Source organism: Ovis aries, chromosome 13, assembly GCF_016772045.2.
Source record: "Ovis aries strain OAR_USU_Benz2616 breed Rambouillet chromosome 13, ARS-UI_Ramb_v3.0, whole genome shotgun sequence".
Lineage (NCBI taxonomy): Eukaryota > Metazoa > Chordata > Mammalia > Artiodactyla > Bovidae > Ovis > Ovis aries.
The window spans coordinates 41,109,101-41,127,747 of record NC_056066.1 but is presented as its reverse complement, the minus strand read 5'-3'; the positions used below and the strand labels follow the sequence as shown (position 1 = coordinate 41,127,747).

At 51.1% G+C, this 18,647-nt stretch overlaps 1 protein-coding gene across 3 annotated transcripts; it reads left to right on the top strand.

Moving 5' to 3' along the window:
* Positions 1 to 13,821: 13,821 nt before the first annotated feature.
* Positions 13,822 to 18,196, top strand: FOXA2 (forkhead box A2). Of its 3 annotated transcripts, XM_027976422.3 has the most exons (3): positions 13,822 to 14,052; positions 15,054 to 15,123; positions 16,205 to 18,196. In XM_027976422.3, the coding sequence occupies exons 2-3, from the start codon at positions 15,055 to 15,057 to the stop codon at positions 17,519 to 17,521; spliced, it is 1,386 nt and encodes a 461-aa protein (XP_027832223.1). In that variant the 5' UTR covers positions 13,822 to 14,052; position 15,054; the 3' UTR covers positions 17,522 to 18,196. The 3 variants fall into 3 exon arrangements, with proteins under 3 accessions (XP_027832223.1, XP_027832222.1, XP_042085577.1); XM_027976421.3 differs by lacking the exon at positions 13,822 to 14,052 and having other exon boundaries at positions 14,187 to 15,123; XM_042229643.2 differs by lacking the exons at positions 13,822 to 14,052; positions 15,054 to 15,123 and adding an exon at positions 15,400 to 15,765.
* Positions 18,197 to 18,647: the final 451 nt, after the last annotated feature.

Sequence of the window (18,647 nt, the reverse complement as noted above, 5' to 3'; positions counted from 1 at the left end):
AACACAGACCCTGCCGCAGACAGGAGCGCCAAGGATGAATACCAATTCCTCCGCCAAGACCCCGCAGAATTCATTATGTGGGCTGCTGTTCTGCACACTCCATTAAACATGCAAATCCTTCCAGTACTGGTGTACCTGTGATTGAATAGAATATGAATCAAAGGCTCAACCCTTTCTTTTTTATGCTCAGATCATAAAGTCTGAAACATCTCAAGTTTATGTGCATGTGTGAATTTTTTTTTTTTTAATCTTGAATTGAAAGCTTATTATTCCGGACTGCCTAAAACAAGATTAGGAAATGGGAATTTGTCCTTCAGATGTTATCTAGATTTAAAAATTACAATGATTAATGTCTAGAACGTAAAACTCAATTATAGAAAGGACCATTGGAACAGTGATAAAAATAAAGAGCGGGTGCAATTTCCAGATAAATTTTGAAGGGTTTGTGACTGATTAAAGGTCTCATTAACCTCATGGGGATCTAATCAAAGGCTTTCTGTTAAAAGTAATCTGGGACTCAGGGAGTGAGAGTTCTTACAAGGATGGGAGAAATTCCATCACTACTTTGTAGAAAGAGCCCTGAAAATGGGATATCCCTTCTCACACATGGTGGGAATTACAACAGTCTTGGATTTTTTTGTACTAAAGTGTTGGGTCGATTTATAAGAGCTTTCCTCTGTGATCTCTGCTCTGTTTGAGCCCAGTGTATTGTACTCTCTGGCCTCTGGGGCTTAAGGAGCAGTTAGAGATCCGGCCTTTACAGAGAGGATTTTCCATGATGATATAATGTTATCGTGAGTCCCCATTCACTGCAAGTGAATCATCTCACCAGGAAACTGGGAGCAAGGCAACAGTTTACCTTCTATTTAATAAGGAACAAAGTTCACCTTTACTCAATACTTCAGCTGACTCTTTTGCCACTGAGTTGAAAATACACACTTTTAGAAGGTTTCTCTTCAAAATGGGCATTTCTATCTGCCTTCCTTGTGGTGCAGTAAGCACTGCCATGGAGATAGGAGGACCTTCAACCCTGTTCAGCCCCTGGGTGGACACTGACCTCCTGTCCTCAGATGTTAGCCCTAAAAAGTGTGGAAAGAACATGGTGCATGGATTCTGCAACACTCTTCTGAGTGGTGCCTTTGACAGTGCCAGAGGGAGCTGGCAGAGCATTACTTTTGGTGAATGCAGGGGACCAACTGCATGTGACTCTGGAAATTCACATTTGGAAGGTGGATTCCATCCTGGAGATCTTGGAGGGGACTCATGGCCTCGCTACACTTAGGAAAGGCAGTGCTGGGCCAGTGTGTGATGACAGAGAATAATATTATGACATGGCCATCTCCCCACCATGTCACCCATCCTTAACCATATTATTTGAGAACGAAAGCAAAATCACATTTAAAGTTCTCACCCCTGAGAAGCCCTCATAAGCATTATCCTTGTTTAATGATTCAGGAGCTGAGGCTCAGGTGGGCTGAGCTATTAAGAAATGGAGACCCTGGAACATACAGAGATGTTGGCAGGGCCCTGAATATTTTTCCCCCTAAACCCTCCCTGCATTTGCCAGATTCCCTAGGCAGTTTTCTAGCAAAAGGGTTTTACCCTCCCTGCTTAGGACTGGAAGTGTCTGGAGGTTTAAGACCCCCAACAGCAGCTGTCAATCAGCAGTGCAGGATTGAGGAACAGACACCCCCCTCCCGGCCCCCCGCTCCCTCCTACTCCCAGGGATATGTCCACAGTACAGTTTCTCCTCTGCCTTAAGAAGCCACTGTAGGTGAAGCTCCAGATGCCCACAGTAGGAACTGGCTTCATCACCAGACCCTTATCAGCTGCCTTCCCTTCCTGCTCTCAGATCCCCAGTGCTTTCCCAGTGTTTGCTGAGTCAAGTGCCAGTTTACACTTAATTCCTTGGCTCTACTTCATGGGGAAACAGGAACTAAGAGAATTTTGACCTCCAGTTCTGTATTTTTATGTCACCCAATACTTTCCCATCTGTGTCAGCTTGGAGTTTTCTGGAGACACTCTCAGAGGCCAGAGATAGAACTAGGATGTCTCCATCACTGGGGAGTCTCCCCACCTGGATTGGTGCTGCAGCTCCAAACTGGTTGTTCATCTGGACTCCACAAGACAGCTTCTCGGTGGGGTTTAGCCTGTGCCATGTTCATGGGGGACCGATGGGATCAACCTATAGCAGAGCAGGAGGGTGGGGGTGGAGGTAGCTGTGGGCAGAGGGGCAAGCTAAGCTTCCATGTAGCCCCAAAGTAGCCTTGCAGAACCCGATGGGGTACCTCAGAGCTAGTGCAGCCCATAGAGATGTCTGGAGTGGGCCTGAGATCTCCTCCATCAGGATGGAATATGGACCATCCCAGGAAGGGCCATGACCTCTGCAGCCCAGGAACCCCGAGAGGCTGAAATGGCCTATTGTCACTCCCAGCAATCAGCCTGCTGGTCCAGAGCCAGATGAGAGGTGGTCCTGGGTCCAGCCTCACTTCCCTCCACACTGTCAGGGGAACAGCCATCCCAAACCCTAGGTAACACCCATCCTCTGTCCCCCTGCAGCTCATGGTCTCTTCCAGGCTGTGGCTTCCCGGGCTGGGTCTGGGGCACTCCCTTGTGCTGCCGCATCCCTCCACTAGGGGAGCTCTGGGTCCCATTCAGCCTGGGGAACTCATCTCCTTTCCCCAGGTAGGACTTCCTCCCATCCAGGGAAGATCGGGTTGCTGCCCCCTGGGATGCACTAACACACCGCATTGTGCTGATTTCTGGTCCACTCCCGACCCTCGAAACTCCTTGAAGATATCCATGAGCCCTGAACCCATAGGGCATGGCTGGGGATTTGCATACGTTTATCAGATTCACATTGACCGACCTGCTCCAAGAATATGAACAAAAGTGTCTTTAAATGAGAGTTAAGGCCAAGGTTGGTTTACACATCCTGTCACAAGTGTGGCAGGAACTGAAAAGAAGAAAGCTTCAGAACAGAATTTCTAATCCTTGAGGACCCATGCAAGGGAGGATCAGTCCCATCACCGTGACCACTGGCTGCAACCCAGAGGAAAGAGGCACAGAGCAAGGAGGTGCTTGACTAACTTCTTGATGAGAACTGCTAGTGTTGGAATTTGTCGGTGTTCTTGGAAATATTTCAACATAACTTAAATACAAAAATAACATGTGGATGCATCCTCTTTGCAAAGAAATTAAAACATGACAGATAAAGACAAAGTCTCCTTTATTATGCCCTCACTCCAGCACACCCCCTTTCATCTGCAGAAATGACCTCTACAGGGTAATGTGTGGATCTCTGCAGAACCTCCAGGCACTAGAGGAACATGGGCACGTGCATATGAATTCACGGACAAGAAGATTCACTGCAGTACTCATTGTAAAAGCAAAGTATGCAAACTCACCAGGTCCCATGGAAAAGGGGAGAGTTTTCCATCACTAAGAGCAAAGTTTTCATTTTCTTACAAAACAGGTGGCTATGTTGGTCCTCTCAGTTGAGAGAATGAAACATTGAAGTTACCTTAAATAAGTCAAAGTGGAAGTTTGTTTGTTTTTTTTTTTTTCAATCTAATGGTTGAAAGTTAGCAAACATTCCTCCCTAGTGCAGGTGCCAAGGTTGATCTGAAGCAGCCAGCAGGAAAAGGGCAGCAGGTTGGCTCTGGCAGCTGAGGGACCTTCTAGAAAGATGAATGGGGCTTCTGCCAGCTTTGGGTCACCAGGAGAATATGACTGGGTGGAAGATGGCTTGGTGGATGGGGAAGAAGGGGAATGTGAAGAATGTTAGGAGAATAGAATGGGAATCAGAAAAAGAAGTGGTGAGCTGGGAAGGGTGAAGAGGGGAGTTACAAAAACATTGGGATGCAGGGGTTTGCTGGACGAAATGACTTCAGGAAGAGGATGGGGTTGGAGGGAGGAAGAGGAATGGTTTAGCACATGGTAGAGGGTTTAGAAAGAATTGGAAATAGGGAGAGGGGGGGACTGTCAGCACTGAATTTAACCTTCCAAGGAAGAGAAAGCCATGGAATTGAAACCAAATTGAACTCTTGCTAAGAGTTGCAAGTGGGTAGAACACTTCTGCTCATTCTGGAGTGGTCCTTGACCCAGGGCTCAGCACAGCTCTGACCTCATCCAGAGAAATGAAAATGATCTTATCAAATATGTGGCATCATTTTGAGCAAGTTTAATTGTCTTTTAAGAAGGCGGATTTGGTTAGATTTGAGAGGACAAACTGTAAGATGTGGCATGACGCGTCTCTCTGGGCAGGGTTGGAACTCCCCCTGGTGCAACGCTAGGGATCGGGGGTGGGGGGGTCGGGGTCGGGGGGGGGGCAGTAAGAGTGATCAGATGTTCTCAAAATACCAGGTACCCATCAAATCCTCAATTCATTTCATCCTCACCCACTCTGTGACTTTTGCTGTTATCTCCACTCCAGATGGGAAATCTGAAGCTTTTTTGCTAAGAATCCCTGAGCTCCCAGTGGACCTGGTCTTTCAGGTTTTTTGAAGTGGTGGCTCAGAAGGTAAAGAGTCAGCGTGCAGTGAGAGGGACCCAGGTTTGATTTTTGGGTCAAGATCCTCTGGAGAAGGGAATGGCAACCCACTCCAGTGTTCTTGCCAGGGGAGTTCCAAGGACAGGGGAGCCTGGCAGGCTACACCCCATAGGGTAGCAAAGCGTTGGACATGACTAACACTTAACCCAGTAGAGAATGCATTTTCCATCCTGCTGCAGATACACAAATGTTTATAACAAAAATAATTTTTTCAGAACTACACACGCCTTTTCTATGTGCGATGCACAGAGAGATTCTATTCTACTCCCTTCCTTTAATTAATGATCATTTCAGTGAAGTAGATTACCGCTCCAACACACTGATGAGCCATCAATTGAAGTTTGAAAAGCATTCACCCACAACTTGTCCTAATCTGATTTTATCCCTCCAATACCAGTCCTCATGGGTAAACTATGAGTTTTTCCATTAGAGTTGCATAGCAACCGTCTTCTGTTCTTCTATCCATCCCTCCTTCCATCCATTCATCCAATAAATGTTTGTTAGTGTGCAGAAGCAGATCTAAGGTCAGGATTCTGCACGATAGGGAAACTGTGCTATCTCATCAGCTCTCTGCCCCCAAGATAGAAAAGCTCAACTCATCAAACCATGGAAAGAATCAGTAAGTGGCAGATACACACCCCAGAAACACTCAGTGGGGCCATTAGAGATGGTGCCAGAGCTAACATCCTAGGACACAATCCCTCCCATCAGCATGCCCCATGAAAGAAAATCTTCCTGCAGATAATCAGTCACAAAGACAAAAACATACAAAAAACAGAAGTGAACCAGGCAGTAGCGTTCAGAGCTGTCAGTACTGAAGTATGCTGCAGTACCAAAAAAAAAAAAAAAAAAAAAAAGGTTGCCTGGGAGGCAGGGGAGGGGAAGAAGCCTGAAATCAGGAATGGTTCCTCAGCACTCTCTTCCTGCTTCTGAATTTATTGTGAGTCCTGCTACCAGCACCACAGACTGTTTAAAATTACACCATTTGCCTTATTTAATTTTCTTCTGCAGCCATAAATATTAATTAAGCTGAACCACAGAGAACTCCATTTCAATCCTTTCCCTTCCTGAGAACCATCAGCGATTAAGACCCACAGCAGTTTAAGTACTGCCCAGTTCTTTAAGATCTGCCCTGGGACATTCGCTTTTTATTTTTTAAGTTAGGACAGATTTCTTGAGTCTTCGCAGCTTATTTTTCTTACCTAACACTCCTGGGCCATGGGTGTTCCCAGTTTGATCCTTTTCTTGCAAATATGATCTTTGTGTCTTCAGCAAACTCACTCATTTTCTCCAAACCAAGAGGCAGAAAAATATATGTTTGATCAGAGAAGCAGAAATACCATGTGCAGCCTGTCATCTACCCAGTGGCAAAGACTGCACTTTTCAATGTTTGTTTACTTAACATTATTTAATGACAAAAAGAGAAGAAATAATTGTTAAAAACTAGAGGAAAATATAAAGTGAAAATGGCAAGTCTTCTCACAAGCCTTCCAAGTCCTAACAGCCTTGTGCGCAACTTTCAAACCTTTTCTGTGCATAGAGTCAGAATTATCTTTACAAAAATTAAATAAAATTACCCCAGTCCAATGAGTATTTAACCTTTCATCATAAAGTAGACATACTTTTTATATAATTTCAGAGAGATTTATATCATTCTTTTAACAGTTTCTTAATTCCACAATTAAGTTGGGTAAGAATCTGCCTGCAATGCAGGATAAGCAGGTTTGATCCCTGGGTCAGGAAGATTTTTGGAGAAGGAAATGGCAACCCACTCCAGTATTCTTGCCTGGAGAATCCCGTGGACAGAGGAGCCTGGCAGGTTACAGTCTGTGGGGTTGCAAAAGAGTTGGACACGACTTAGGGACTAAACAACAACAATAAATGGGTTATTTAGCCCTATTCTTTGAGAGTTACAATCTTGGACATATTGTAGAACAATCACACACACACACACACTGAGTACCAATAACTGAAAACTCTACCCGAGAGCGTTTTCTCTTTCCCGTGCTTCTGATGACTTCTCCCTCAGAATATATGGTGATATGGAAACAGTTCAAGGTTTGGATCAAATGTCCCAGGTTGGGACAGAAGGGCTGGGTGGTCTGAGACAAGCCCTCAACATCTCACTCCAGTTCCCCAGGGACAAAGGGAACTCCCACCTTCCAGAGGGAACCGTGGAGTTTAAGGAACCCTGGAGTTTGGGGAACTGATGCAAATATTACCCCTCCCACCATGAACATCCTGGTCACTTGTGGGCCAGTAAACCTGAGGAATAAACATAAAGAAATTTTTTTTTACCTGTAGTTCTAAATTAAGCATAAAAAGGAGGAAATAATCAAAAAGAAACCGGGAAGAAGAAAAAAAGGCTTCTTCCAATTTCTGTGTGACCACAAAGCCTGAGGAGGTGGGAGCAACACAGAACTCCCACCAGGACCAGATGGTCCTCATCCTTAGCATCCACTTAGCACTTTATTTTGAAGACTTAGAGGGATGACCTTGCCAGGTTTCCTCTTAAAGGGGAGAGCTAAATTCTCAGGATTTGGGAAGGTACAGATCTATTCATGTAGAGTTTTCTGGAGAATATTAAACAGCAGTGATCATTTGTTATATGATGCAAAACAATACACGCCAAAACAGCATCTCGAATCTCTCACTTTAGTATGACAGAGGCAACTTACGGAGTGATGTAGCCAGCAGCGGTGAAAGAAACTACATAGTAAGTTTGCTATATCCAGCTCCATCCAGGGATCTCAAAGCAGTAATGTCCTCCGCAGCTTTTTCACCCCCAGCCCTCACTGCTTTTAAAATCAAACATATTAAGGACTTGGTCTAAAATTCTTACTGTGTTTACATTGATCTTTCCATGTGCTTTTATAAGTATAGTAGAAATAAGAAGAATCTGCCCATAGGAGTAAAGAAATACATTTACTCCTTTTTAGCAGTTCTTACCTGGAAAGAAGGAGTCCTTTTCAGAAGGAATGACTTATTTAAATTCCCACAAGGGGAAGATGATCTGAGTGCTAATTATGGGTGCACATTGCAAATAGAATAAGCTTTAAAGGAACAGCTTGAGTTTTTACATTCTTCTCACCTTAGAGACTCACACTTTAGTTTCTAAACGTTTCCTATTATACATGTTGGAAAATATTTGGGTGGGAGCAAGAGAAACAGTGTATTTCCTGGCGGGGCGGGGGCGGGGGCGGAGGGAGGCGGTTAATTCTGGCGTGTCTGCGGGTTCAGACTGCATTACTCCTGCTCTTGTTCTTTTTCTGGAGCATCGGCCAGGCGGTGCTAGTTCAGCATCGGGTCAGCGTCTGTGGAAGAAAATTCCCAGTCCCGGTCGCTTCCACAGGAAACCCAGGTCTTCCCTAAGAGGAGGACGTGAAAACTCATTCCAAACTCGATAAACAGGAATCTCCTTGTCACTTTCCTTGAATCTATTTTGCTACTTTAAAATACACACTGGGATCAGTGATGAGGTCGGGGGATGTTTAGGAAAAGGTCAACGAGTCCAGCGCCAGATTCACCGGGAGGCAGGACCAGAGAGTCCTCTGGGCTCTCTCGCTTTCCGAGAACAGCAAAGGGGGAATCTTTGTGATGCAGCGTGATCGCAGGTGACACTTTGTTTAGACCACTTTTCTGTGCTCGGAAAATGACAGCTTCCAAATCACAAACTGATCATTGCTCTAGGTTCCCACTTATGCCTTGTCAACCAGGGAGGTCCCCGGAGAAGCGCTGCGGGAGGTGCGGGCCTCAGACAATGCCAGGTGGGGACAGGGAGGGGCGCCGGGGAGAGCACGTCCTCCACGCCCCAAGCTGAGAACACGTTCCGAACCCTGGGACGGTGCATCCTGGCTGCGGAGATTGTCCGTGTGGCCGGAGCGAGTGGGAAGGGAGAACCCACTGAAGGTGACGATGGACTTAACACTTCACGTTTCATCAATGTCCAAACTACCACCCTGCTCAGGACAGACGGCAAGATGACCTAGGGAAGCGGGGCTCTTCCAGCCATGATCTTAGGACCAGCCTCCACCGCACCACCTGGAAGTCTGTTAGAATGCAAACTCTCAAGTCCTTCCCCTGACCAGCTGAATCAGAATCTGCATTTTAACAAGATCCCCAGGGGAAGGTTATGCACATAAAAATTTGAGGGGTGGTCCCAGCCCTGCTTAATTACCCGGGCCCCAGTGGGTCACAGTGGCTGTAATATGCCAACGCTCCCTGTCAAACGAAGCTCTCACTTTTCAGGAAGCTCTGCAATCCTTCCTCGGGAAGGACTCTTGGAAATAAAGTAGATGAGAAGTGAATACAGACTCGTGTATTACACACTTGCATGTTCTCCCTCTCACACACACACACACACACATACGAACACACACACAAACACAGGGCACTGCTTAAGACAGTAGGTGCTCCTTCTGCCTTCTTCCCAGAGCCAGAATCCCCCCAGTACCTGTAGGATGGAAAGCTTTACAAATGGTAGCGGCAGTGGAGGGGCCTGCCACATGCCCCTGACTGGCTACTTTCTGCTGGCATCATGCCATCAGGCTGGCTTCAGAGGACCCAACCCTTGGTTCCCCCATCAATTCTGGGTCAACCACAGGCAGCGTACTTCACCTGAGGTTTGCATGCATCCCTGCCAACAGGTCTGTTAATTCTGAATGGCGACAGGTAGACTCCCCTTTGGAATGGGGTTCTGGACCTCGGGAAAAATCCTTGGGTCATTGCTGAAAGGAAACTTGAAAACATAAGCAGAGTAAGTTCTGCTGGAACCCATGTCAGAAGAGAAGAAGAAGAGGAGCAAGTAGAAGAAAACGACCTCTAGAAGCACATGGCTTTATCTACAATGCTCAGGGCTGCAGTCTCGCCATATGTAGTATAGGAATTACTCATTAAAGTAGTTGCTGGATGGACCAGAAAGAAATCTATAAACTCCTCTTCATCATCACTGCTTAAAATGAGAGCAAGTTGGTTCTAATTTTTTTCTGTTTATCCAAAGCCCCTATATCACTCTGATATGGAAGACAGAGGCGGCCTAAGGCCACCAAATCCAGGCCTTGCCAACCTCCTTCTGATTTCCACTTTCCTAAGAAGGAATGTCCGGGTCTGATTCTTTAGGTGCGTGATAGATTCTCCATGACCCCCATCCTCAGTTAGGTCTATTGCTGGCCTTTTGGTCAGGAATAACAGATTACCTCCAAGAATAACATCTAAATGTACGAAAGAGCCCACAGGGCCACCAATACAGATACACCTAATTTAGGCATCCCTTAAGAAAAACTTATTCTCACTCACACTGACGTGTTGTTACTGCTACTCAAAATTGTGATTGCTTTATTTTTATCTCTTCCGATTAGATGAATTACCTGCTTAAGAGTCCCACATACAGAAATGTGCTAAAGCCTCAACAATGGTAGACAGGATGCCAAGAAGATACTAGGAATATTCATCAGACCCTGGAACCGAATGTGCAGATCATTGATCTTCTCCACAGGCCTACAAAGATGCCAATGGGGTTGACAGCTGCTCAACCTGACCACCAAGGAAGCTCACAAAAATGCACAACGCATAACTGCACCCAACCATCCAAACAGCCATCAAATTCTACATGCATCAGAGAAAGAGATGTGAGTACCAAATTCAGCCAATGGGACCTGTGGACGAGCCTCACGCCTCCCTGGTACCAGGCTAGGAAGTCATCGCCTGGGGTTGGCATGCAAATAGCTTCTCTTCCTCCCTTAACTCAAGAAGGGTACCAACACAGGTCAGAGAACATAACACTGGTTTGTTTTCTGAACTCAAATCCTTGTTCCCTTGGAGCGGTGACTTCTTGCACAGGTAAGAACTGAGTGAATATAGTGTAAGTTATTTTGGTAAAGTTTCCATGACATCAAATCTAATATTCTTATTATAATATTTCACTTAAAATAATAAAAAATAATGTCATCATAAAATAATAGTTTATTATATAAAATGATACAACTATACTGCAGGAAAAACATAGATTGAAGAGATAATCCTACCACCAAACACAACCAGGGTTTCTGGCAACATATTTATCTTACTTAATCATTATTTATTAGGACTTATTTCCCATCTTTTCCTGTGAATCTTGCCCAAGAGAGGTAGATTGTGTGCATGTGAATAAACTTCCTGTGTATAAACCTACAGTGTCATATCTTGCTTTTCTCTCACTTTGAAAACCACTTTCTTGTGTGTGTGTGTTTTCCCATAAATCTCCTTTGAAAGATATTCTTCGATAATTATCTTTTCAATTGCCCTCTCTGTAAACAACTGGGATTTTGGTCATCAAAGAACTATGAAAGCCAGCAAAAAAAGTATCTGAGTGTTCAATGCCAAGTAGACTAATTTTGACAGTCTGATTTTTCTCAATGAAATTTCAGAAATAACAACCCACAGAAAGTGAAATGTTAACTACAACCTTTGACACAACTATATGCCCCTTCTTTATTAAGACTTGGGACTCATCCTGAAAATGCCACCGTGAATGAATAACGGAGAGGTGGATGTCTGATTTCCCCAAAACCAAAGGTTTTTTTGGAGGTAAAACGTATATTTTCACAAGATTTTGCTAAAGTCACCTTTCTCTGTCTCTTCTGTTTTAACCTCAACTGCAGACCTGTCTGGTAATGCGCTAAATAAAGCAAGGGTCCTCAACCTCTGAGATCTAATACCTGGTGATCTGAGGTGGGAGTTGATGTAATAATAATAATAATAGAAATAAAGTGCACAGTAAATGTAATTTGGAAACCATCTCCCCCCACCCTGGTCCCTGGAAAAATTGTCCTTCATGAAACCAGGTCCTTGGTGCCAAAAAGTTTGGGGACAGCTTCCCTAAAGCAAATCTTGTCCCAGTATGTATTCTCCAAAAGGCTTCCAGAACCGGAATCTTGATCAGCCAGAAGCGCCCGCCCCACCACCACCCTTTGGCATTTTATGGGTCATCGCTTTGGGAAGTTGAATTCTATTTGTTGATGTCCCTTCCCCACTGGCTAGTTTCACATGATGGAGGGCCACGGGGATGAAGGAGTGTTACTGGAAATTGCAGGGAGCCCGGAGGAGGCCCAGATTTGAGTCTGAGCCTATGCCCCCGGGCAGCACCCGGAATAAAATCAGTGCGCGCTAACCCCTAGCATAGTCGTTGATTATAAGGCGACTTTTACGCAAAGCCGGCAGTGCCGGATAAGACCGGGGGGGTAACAGGGGACACGAGCAAAGGAAAGTTTTGCAGATTTCAGTCCTCCTTCAGATAAGGGGGTGGGGGTAGATCTGGAGAAACATCTGTTTTCAGCCCGAGTTACCCGCGAACTTTTTTCCTGGAGAGAAGCTCCCGGAGCAATTTACAGCATTCCAGCCTGAGGCTCTCGTGCCAGACGCTCTGAATCAACCTTTAGAAACTCGAGCTGCCGGGAAGGGAAGGAGCCAGAGTCGCAGGGGTGGGAGCGCCCCCTCGGGCCTCGGCGAGGAGACCAGCGGCGGGCCCGCGGCGTGAGCGCTCGCTCCCCGCAGCATCAGCCGGCCGCGCTCGCGTTTCCCGGGGAGGGTCCTCGCCGTCGCGTCGCCCGAGCTCCGCGGCGTCGCCACAGGCGGCGGAGGTCGATCTGGGTTTGTGCAGAACTTCGGGGACCCGTAAGAAACGCCAGCACCCTCCTCCCCGCCGGAAGCCTTTTCCAGGAGACTGGGAGACGCCGTCGGACGGCTCGAGCGCCCGGGTCGCTGGGTTAGGGCCGCGGGCGTCCGTAGGGCTGTGGTCTATCCCGGGGCCGCGTGACCGACAGGGGGAGCCCTGTCACTGCGGAAGCCGGGGACCCGGGGCCGGGCCACCCAGGGGCGCTCCCTCCTCCCCGGGGCCGTGCTTTCTTCTGCTGGCGGAGAGGTTTCCAGAACCAAGAGCGAAAAGAGAGGAGTGCACATACATAGACGCCCATACTATGTTAACCAGGACGCTCGAGCTTTCCATCTTCTGCACCCCCGAAAGCTGTCTGTCATTTCTCCGGTTTTATTGTCTGATTTACTGGCTCAAACGGTAAAGAATTAGCCTGCAATGCGGGAGACGTGGGTTCGATCCCTAGTTCGGGAAGATCCCCCGGAGAAGGAAATGGCAACCCACTTCAGTATTCTTGCCTGGGAAATCCCATGGACAGAGGAGCCTGGCGGGCTACAGTCCATGGGGTCGCAAAGAGTCGAACACGACTGAGTGATTAAGCACACACACTGATGAATGTGAGAAGGGCCCCGCGGGGAGGAGGAAGGGTGCGTGCGTGCGTGCGTGCGCGTTTGTGTCTGTGTTTCTGCCCTGGGCCTGCGCAGAACGCTAAAAACAGGGCAGTGCGCACCGTCCGTCTCTCCCCAGGCCTCTGGAGAGTGGTCAAGTCCTTTCCACCCATGCTTGGGGACCGGTGAGAGATGCCCAGGGTCTGGTCCCTTCGGCTCCCCCGCACACACCGACACCCAGGCTGTACCCAGGACTGCCCTGTCCCTCTTGAGGGTCCTCGCTTTCGGGCAGACGCAAACCCTGGCTGTGGGGAACCCTTCCCCGGCCCTTGCTCAACGGGTGCATTAACGCCCTCCTTATGAATTAGTCAGACCAGCATTGCCTGCACCTTTAGCTCAAAGCGTTGCAGGCCCTAGCGCCCTGGAGTAGAGGGAAGGGGTGGGAGTTGCCCCAGCCCACTGCTCCGCCCCTGCCCTCTGGCCTGACCCTTACCCGGCCTTCCGCTCTAGACGCTCTGTTCCGCGCCTGCCACCTCGCTTCTGTCTTCGGCCACCACTCCCCACAACTCTGGACAGGTGGGGCAGATACCCACTGTTTCCTCTCTCTCTCTCTCTCTCTCTGGGGTTGAGAGCTCAAGGCTGCATCCTCACGGCCCAGCTGGGTTTTTAGAATCAAGAAAAGGTGTCCACCTCCAAACACCTGTAGTAGTATTCCCTACCACCCTCACCCCAAATCTGGCTCACTGAGGTCTCCGTAGCTAACCCAGAACAGATGATCATTTGAACTGGAAGTTGGATCGAAAATAAAAGGACGAATATGGTGCTAGGGTTGCAAATTCTCATAAAACAGTTCCTCGGGAAACCGAAGACCACAGAGGCCCTCCTCGGGCGGACTCTTTTTGCCCCAGTATTGATTCCTTAATTCCCCTCTTTCCTCTCGCTTCACCCCTCACCTCAGGCCTTGTTTGTTTTAGTTACGAAACTCTGTGGGTACCTGGTTGTGGCTGAAAAGTAACCTTGAAACACTCCCTCCTGTCAGAGACAAATAGTCTCCTAACCGTCGCAGCCGCTGGCGGGGCCGCTTGCGCCGGGCGCTGGGACAGTGGGACTGGACTCGTCCCCGCCAGCCGCCCGGTCGGGCCCTGGGAGCCGGGCGCGGAGGAGGCAAAAAGCCGGGGCGGCGGGCCCGCAGGCCTTTCGTAGCCGCTCTGGGTCTTAACTGTAACGGGAGAGGCCTCCCAGCAGCAGCGGCCGGGGAGTTCAAGGTGTGTACACAGTTTTGTTACATAGGACAGCGCTTTGCAAACTGGCTCTGTCACTGGCTGGCTGTTTTGACAGGGAATGAGCCCTGCGAGCGCGGAAACCAGGATAAATAAATGGGGCTGTGATAAGGCTCTGCGGAGCCTGAGCGGAGGCCGGGCGCGCCCTCGGACCAACGTACCCGGCGCCCGGCGCAATGAGACTCGGCGGGCGGGGGGAGGGTTGGTGGTGGGGGTCAGAGCCCTGGGCTACTCCACCGGGTGGCCTCCTCCCGGGTCCCTCCTCCCGCGGGGACGCCCCGCAGACGAAAGGGGGGCTGGACCCCCCCCTCCAGAGGCCCGCGTCCACCCTCTTGGCTCGCCCGTCGCGGCTCCGCGTGCAGGGGTTCAGGGCGGCTGAGTGGGAGGGGGGGCCGAGCAGGTGCGGGGCGCAGGCCGGGGCTCCCTCTCACCCAGGTGTGAGCTGATTATTCAAATGGGCTGCCCGGGGTCTGGGGATTGGAGGCCCGCGCCGGCGCGCCGCGCTATATCACCAGCCGCCCACGTCACTGCGGCACTTGTCCGCTGCGCGGTCCACACTTCCTCCCCCTCCCTCCTCCACCCCTTCCTCCTCCTCCTCCTCCTCCTCCTCCTCTCCGCCCCCCCACCCTCCCCCGCGCCGCGCGCTTCCCGCCGCCTCCGGGCAGCTCGGCACTGCCAGCCTCGGCCTCCACCGGGCAGCCCGCGAGCGCGGCGGCGGCGGGCGCTCCGGCGGCGGGGCTCGGCTCCGGGCCTCCTCCTACCCCCGGCCCCCTCCTCCCGCGACCCATACCTCCCGCCCACTTCCCACCACCGCCTCTGGCCGGCCGAAGGAGCGGGGCCGAGAGACAGGGAGAGCGAGAGGGAGGGAGGGGACCGTGCCTCGGCCGACTTTTTTTTTTTTTTAAAGGAGGGTGGGGGTGGGGGGGTGATTGCCGGTCGTTTGTTGTGGCTGTTAAATTTTAAACTGCCATGCACTCGGCTTCCAGTATGCTGGGAGCGGTGAAGATGGAAGGGCACGAGCCGTCCGACTGGAGCAGCTACTACACCGAGCCCGAGGTAGGCAGTCGGCTTTGCCGGGGAAAGCTGGGTGGCGGCGTCTGCCCTCGGTCCCAACCTCGGGACCGCTTCACTGGCCGGATCCCGACCCCCCACCCCCACCCCAATACCACCCCAGCCGCTCGGGGCAGCCGCCTTTCCCACCCTCCTTCGAATCAAATGGGTCTCTCTTTTTTTTTTTTTATACGACACACTGTTAGCCTTGAGATAATATTAACTTTGTGATCAAATATTGACTTGCGGCGCCTCCAAATCCTCTCCGTGGCCGAGCCACGCACTATCCTAACAGAGTTGTGTTTGGCAGCGCGCGGCTGGGGAGGGGTGGGAGGTCGGCCGGCGAGGGGGTGGGGAGCTGGAGAGGAGAAGGTGGGCAGGAGTCGGGGGCTGGGGTAGAGAAAAAAAGGGTCGAGGACGAGACGACAAAGAGGAAGAAAGTTTGTGGCTGCAGAGCCCAGCCGCGACCAGTTCACTTCGCGGTCCCCTCCCGGTCCCGCCACTCAATGTCTCAGGGTGGCCAAAGGCTCCACGCGGGAACCGCGTCTAGGTTCCCCCGGGGACCAGGATGGGGTCCGGGAGGAAAGCTGAACGGAGAGGACCCTGGGATCGTCTCCGCTGGAGACCACCCGGCGCCGTGTCCCACAGGTCGCTGGCCAGGGTCGGAGGAGGCTTCCGAGGCAGCGGCGCCTGCTCGGTGTACTGGCTTGAGAGTCGGGGAGATTCTACAGAGGGGAGCTGCATTTGGGGTGCCTGGCTCAGCGCGCTCCTGGAGACCCCTGCTGTAGAATCTGAACCGGGCGTAGGAGGGCTGAGGGGTGGCCACGAGCGCAGAGCCGCAGCCCCCGCGCCCCCTCTCCGAGGGAGATCGCGGCGCGCTCCGGATGACACGAACGCTGGGTCGGGGCCCGGGCCGAGGCCGCGCGAAGGCAGGACTCCCTGGAGGCCTCCCTGGAGGCGGGGGCCTGGGCTGGCCCGACGGCCGGGCGTGGGGCGTGGGGTGTGGGGCGGGGGTCCGGCCAGGCGGCCGGGCGCTCTCCAGCCGCGGTGCTAACGCTGTGCGCCTCCCTTCGGGCTCTGTTCTCAGGGCTACTCCTCGGTGAGCAACATGAACGCCGGCCTGGGGATGAACGGCATGAACACGTACATGAGCATGTCGGCGGCCGCCATGGGCAGCGGCTCGGGCAACATGAGCGCCGGCTCCATGAACATGTCGTCGTACGTGGGCGCGGGCATGAGCCCGTCCCTGGCGGGCATGTCCCCCGGGGCGGGCGCCATGGCCGGGATGAGCGGCTCGGCCGGGGCGGCCGGCGTGGCGGGCATGGGGCCGCACCTGAGCCCGAGCCTGAGCCCGCTAGGGGGGCAGGCGGCTGGGGCCATGGGCGGCCTGGCGCCCTACGCGAACATGAACTCCATGAGCCCCATGTACGGGCAGGCGGGCCTGAGCCGCGCGCGCGACCCCAAGACGTACCGGCGCAGCTACACGCACGCCAAGCCGCCCTACTCATACATCTCGCTCATCACCATGGCCATCCAGCAGAGCCCCAACAAGATGCTGACGCTGAGCGAGATCTACCAGTGGATCATGGACCTCTTCCCCTTCTACCGGCAGAACCAGCAGCGCTGGCAGAACTCCATCCGCCACTCGCTGTCCTTCAACGACTGCTTCCTCAAGGTGCCCCGCTCGCCCGACAAGCCCGGCAAGGGCTCCTTCTGGACCCTGCACCCCGACTCGGGCAACATGTTCGAGAACGGCTGCTACCTGCGCCGCCAGAAGCGCTTCAAGTGCGAGAAGCAGCTGGCCCTGAAGGAGGCCGCGGGCGCCGCGGGCGGCGGCAAGAAGGCGGCCGCCGCCGCCGGGGCCCAGGCCTCGCAGGGTCCGCTCGGAGAGGCGGGCGCCGGGCCGGCTCCCGAGACTCCGGCGGGCACCGAGTCGCCCCACTCAAGCGCCTCCCCGTGCCAAGAGCACAAGCGAGGGGGCCTCGGGGAGCTGAAGGGGACGCCGGCCTCGGCGCTGAGCCCCCCGGAGCCGGCGCCCTCGCCCGGGCAGCAGCAGCAGCAGGCCGCGGCCCACCTGCTGGGCCCTCCGCATCACCCGGGCCTGCCGCCCGAGGCCCACCTGAAGCCGGAGCACCACTACGCCTTCAACCACCCCTTCTCCATCAACAACCTCATGTCGTCAGAGCAGCAGCACCATCACAGCCATCACCACCACCAGCCCCACAAAATGGACCTCAAGGCCTACGAACAGGTGATGCACTACCCCGGCTACGGGTCCCCCATGCCGGGAAGCCTGGCCATGGGCCCGGTCACGAACAAAGCGGGCCTGGATGCCTCGCCCCTGGCCTCAGACACCTCCTACTACCAGGGCGTGTACTCCCGGCCCATCATGAACTCCTCGTAAGAAGACAGCGGCGCCCCGGATAGCCCGGGACCCAGATGGGAGAGACGGGAAGTGGGGTGGAGACTCTGAGGGAGGGCTGCTGGAAAGGTGCAAGGGAGAAGGACCCTTCACACCCTGCCCCGCCCCCCCACAGAGGTCTCCCCTCACCCTCTGCAGCCCTTCCCTCCCTCGCGTGGGCCACACTGATGTCTACCATCCTATATAAAGAGCGGAAAAGAAAAAGCTAAACTGTTGAAAAAGAAGAACAGCCTCAGTTTCCACTACTGTGTAGACGCCTGCTTCTTTAAGAACCTGCCAATTCTTGACTTTTTGTTGTTGTGGTTCCTCTTCATTGCTGTCGTTGCAGGGAAGTCTTACTTTATTAAAAAAGGAAAAGGAAAAAAAACACAAACTTTTGTGAGTGACTCAGTGTAAAACTATGTAGTTTTAACAGAAAACAGAGTTGTACTATTGTTTTAAAAAGAGAGAAAAAAAATAATGTAAGGGTCTGTTGTAAATGCCCAAGAAAAGAAAAAAGCATTCACATTCTTGATACGGTGAAATCCAGGTCTCAAGTCTGATTAATTTATGGTTTCTGCGTGCTTTATTTATGGCTTATAAATGTGTGTTCTGACTGCAAGGACCAGAGTTCCACAAATCTATATTAAAGTGTTATTGCCAGTTTTTTGCTTTGAATCTTCAAGATTTTTTTTTCCTTTGCCTGATTTAAAAAAATAAACGTATCTGAGATATATTTTAAAATTGAGGGAGGGAGACCCTGACTGGTTGCAGGTTTTATTTTATTTGGGGGAGGGGAGATGATTGCTGCTTTATCAACATTTTATTGTTAACATTTTCAGACAAACTTAAAGTTGAATGAATTTTACAGTAAACAGACACATACCCATTGCTCAGATCCTATAGTTCTCAGCTCAGTATACTTGTTATACTGGATGTCTGACCCATCTATCCACACCTCCATCAGTCTACTTATGTTCCTAGATGCATTTCAGAGTAAATTTCAGACTTCAGTACACTTCACCCTAACACTCCAGCAAGGACATCATTAATGGAACTCAACATTGTTCAAGGTTACTTTTTGAATTTTGAGTTTAACTTTATACAAAATGAAACTCAAAGATCCCAG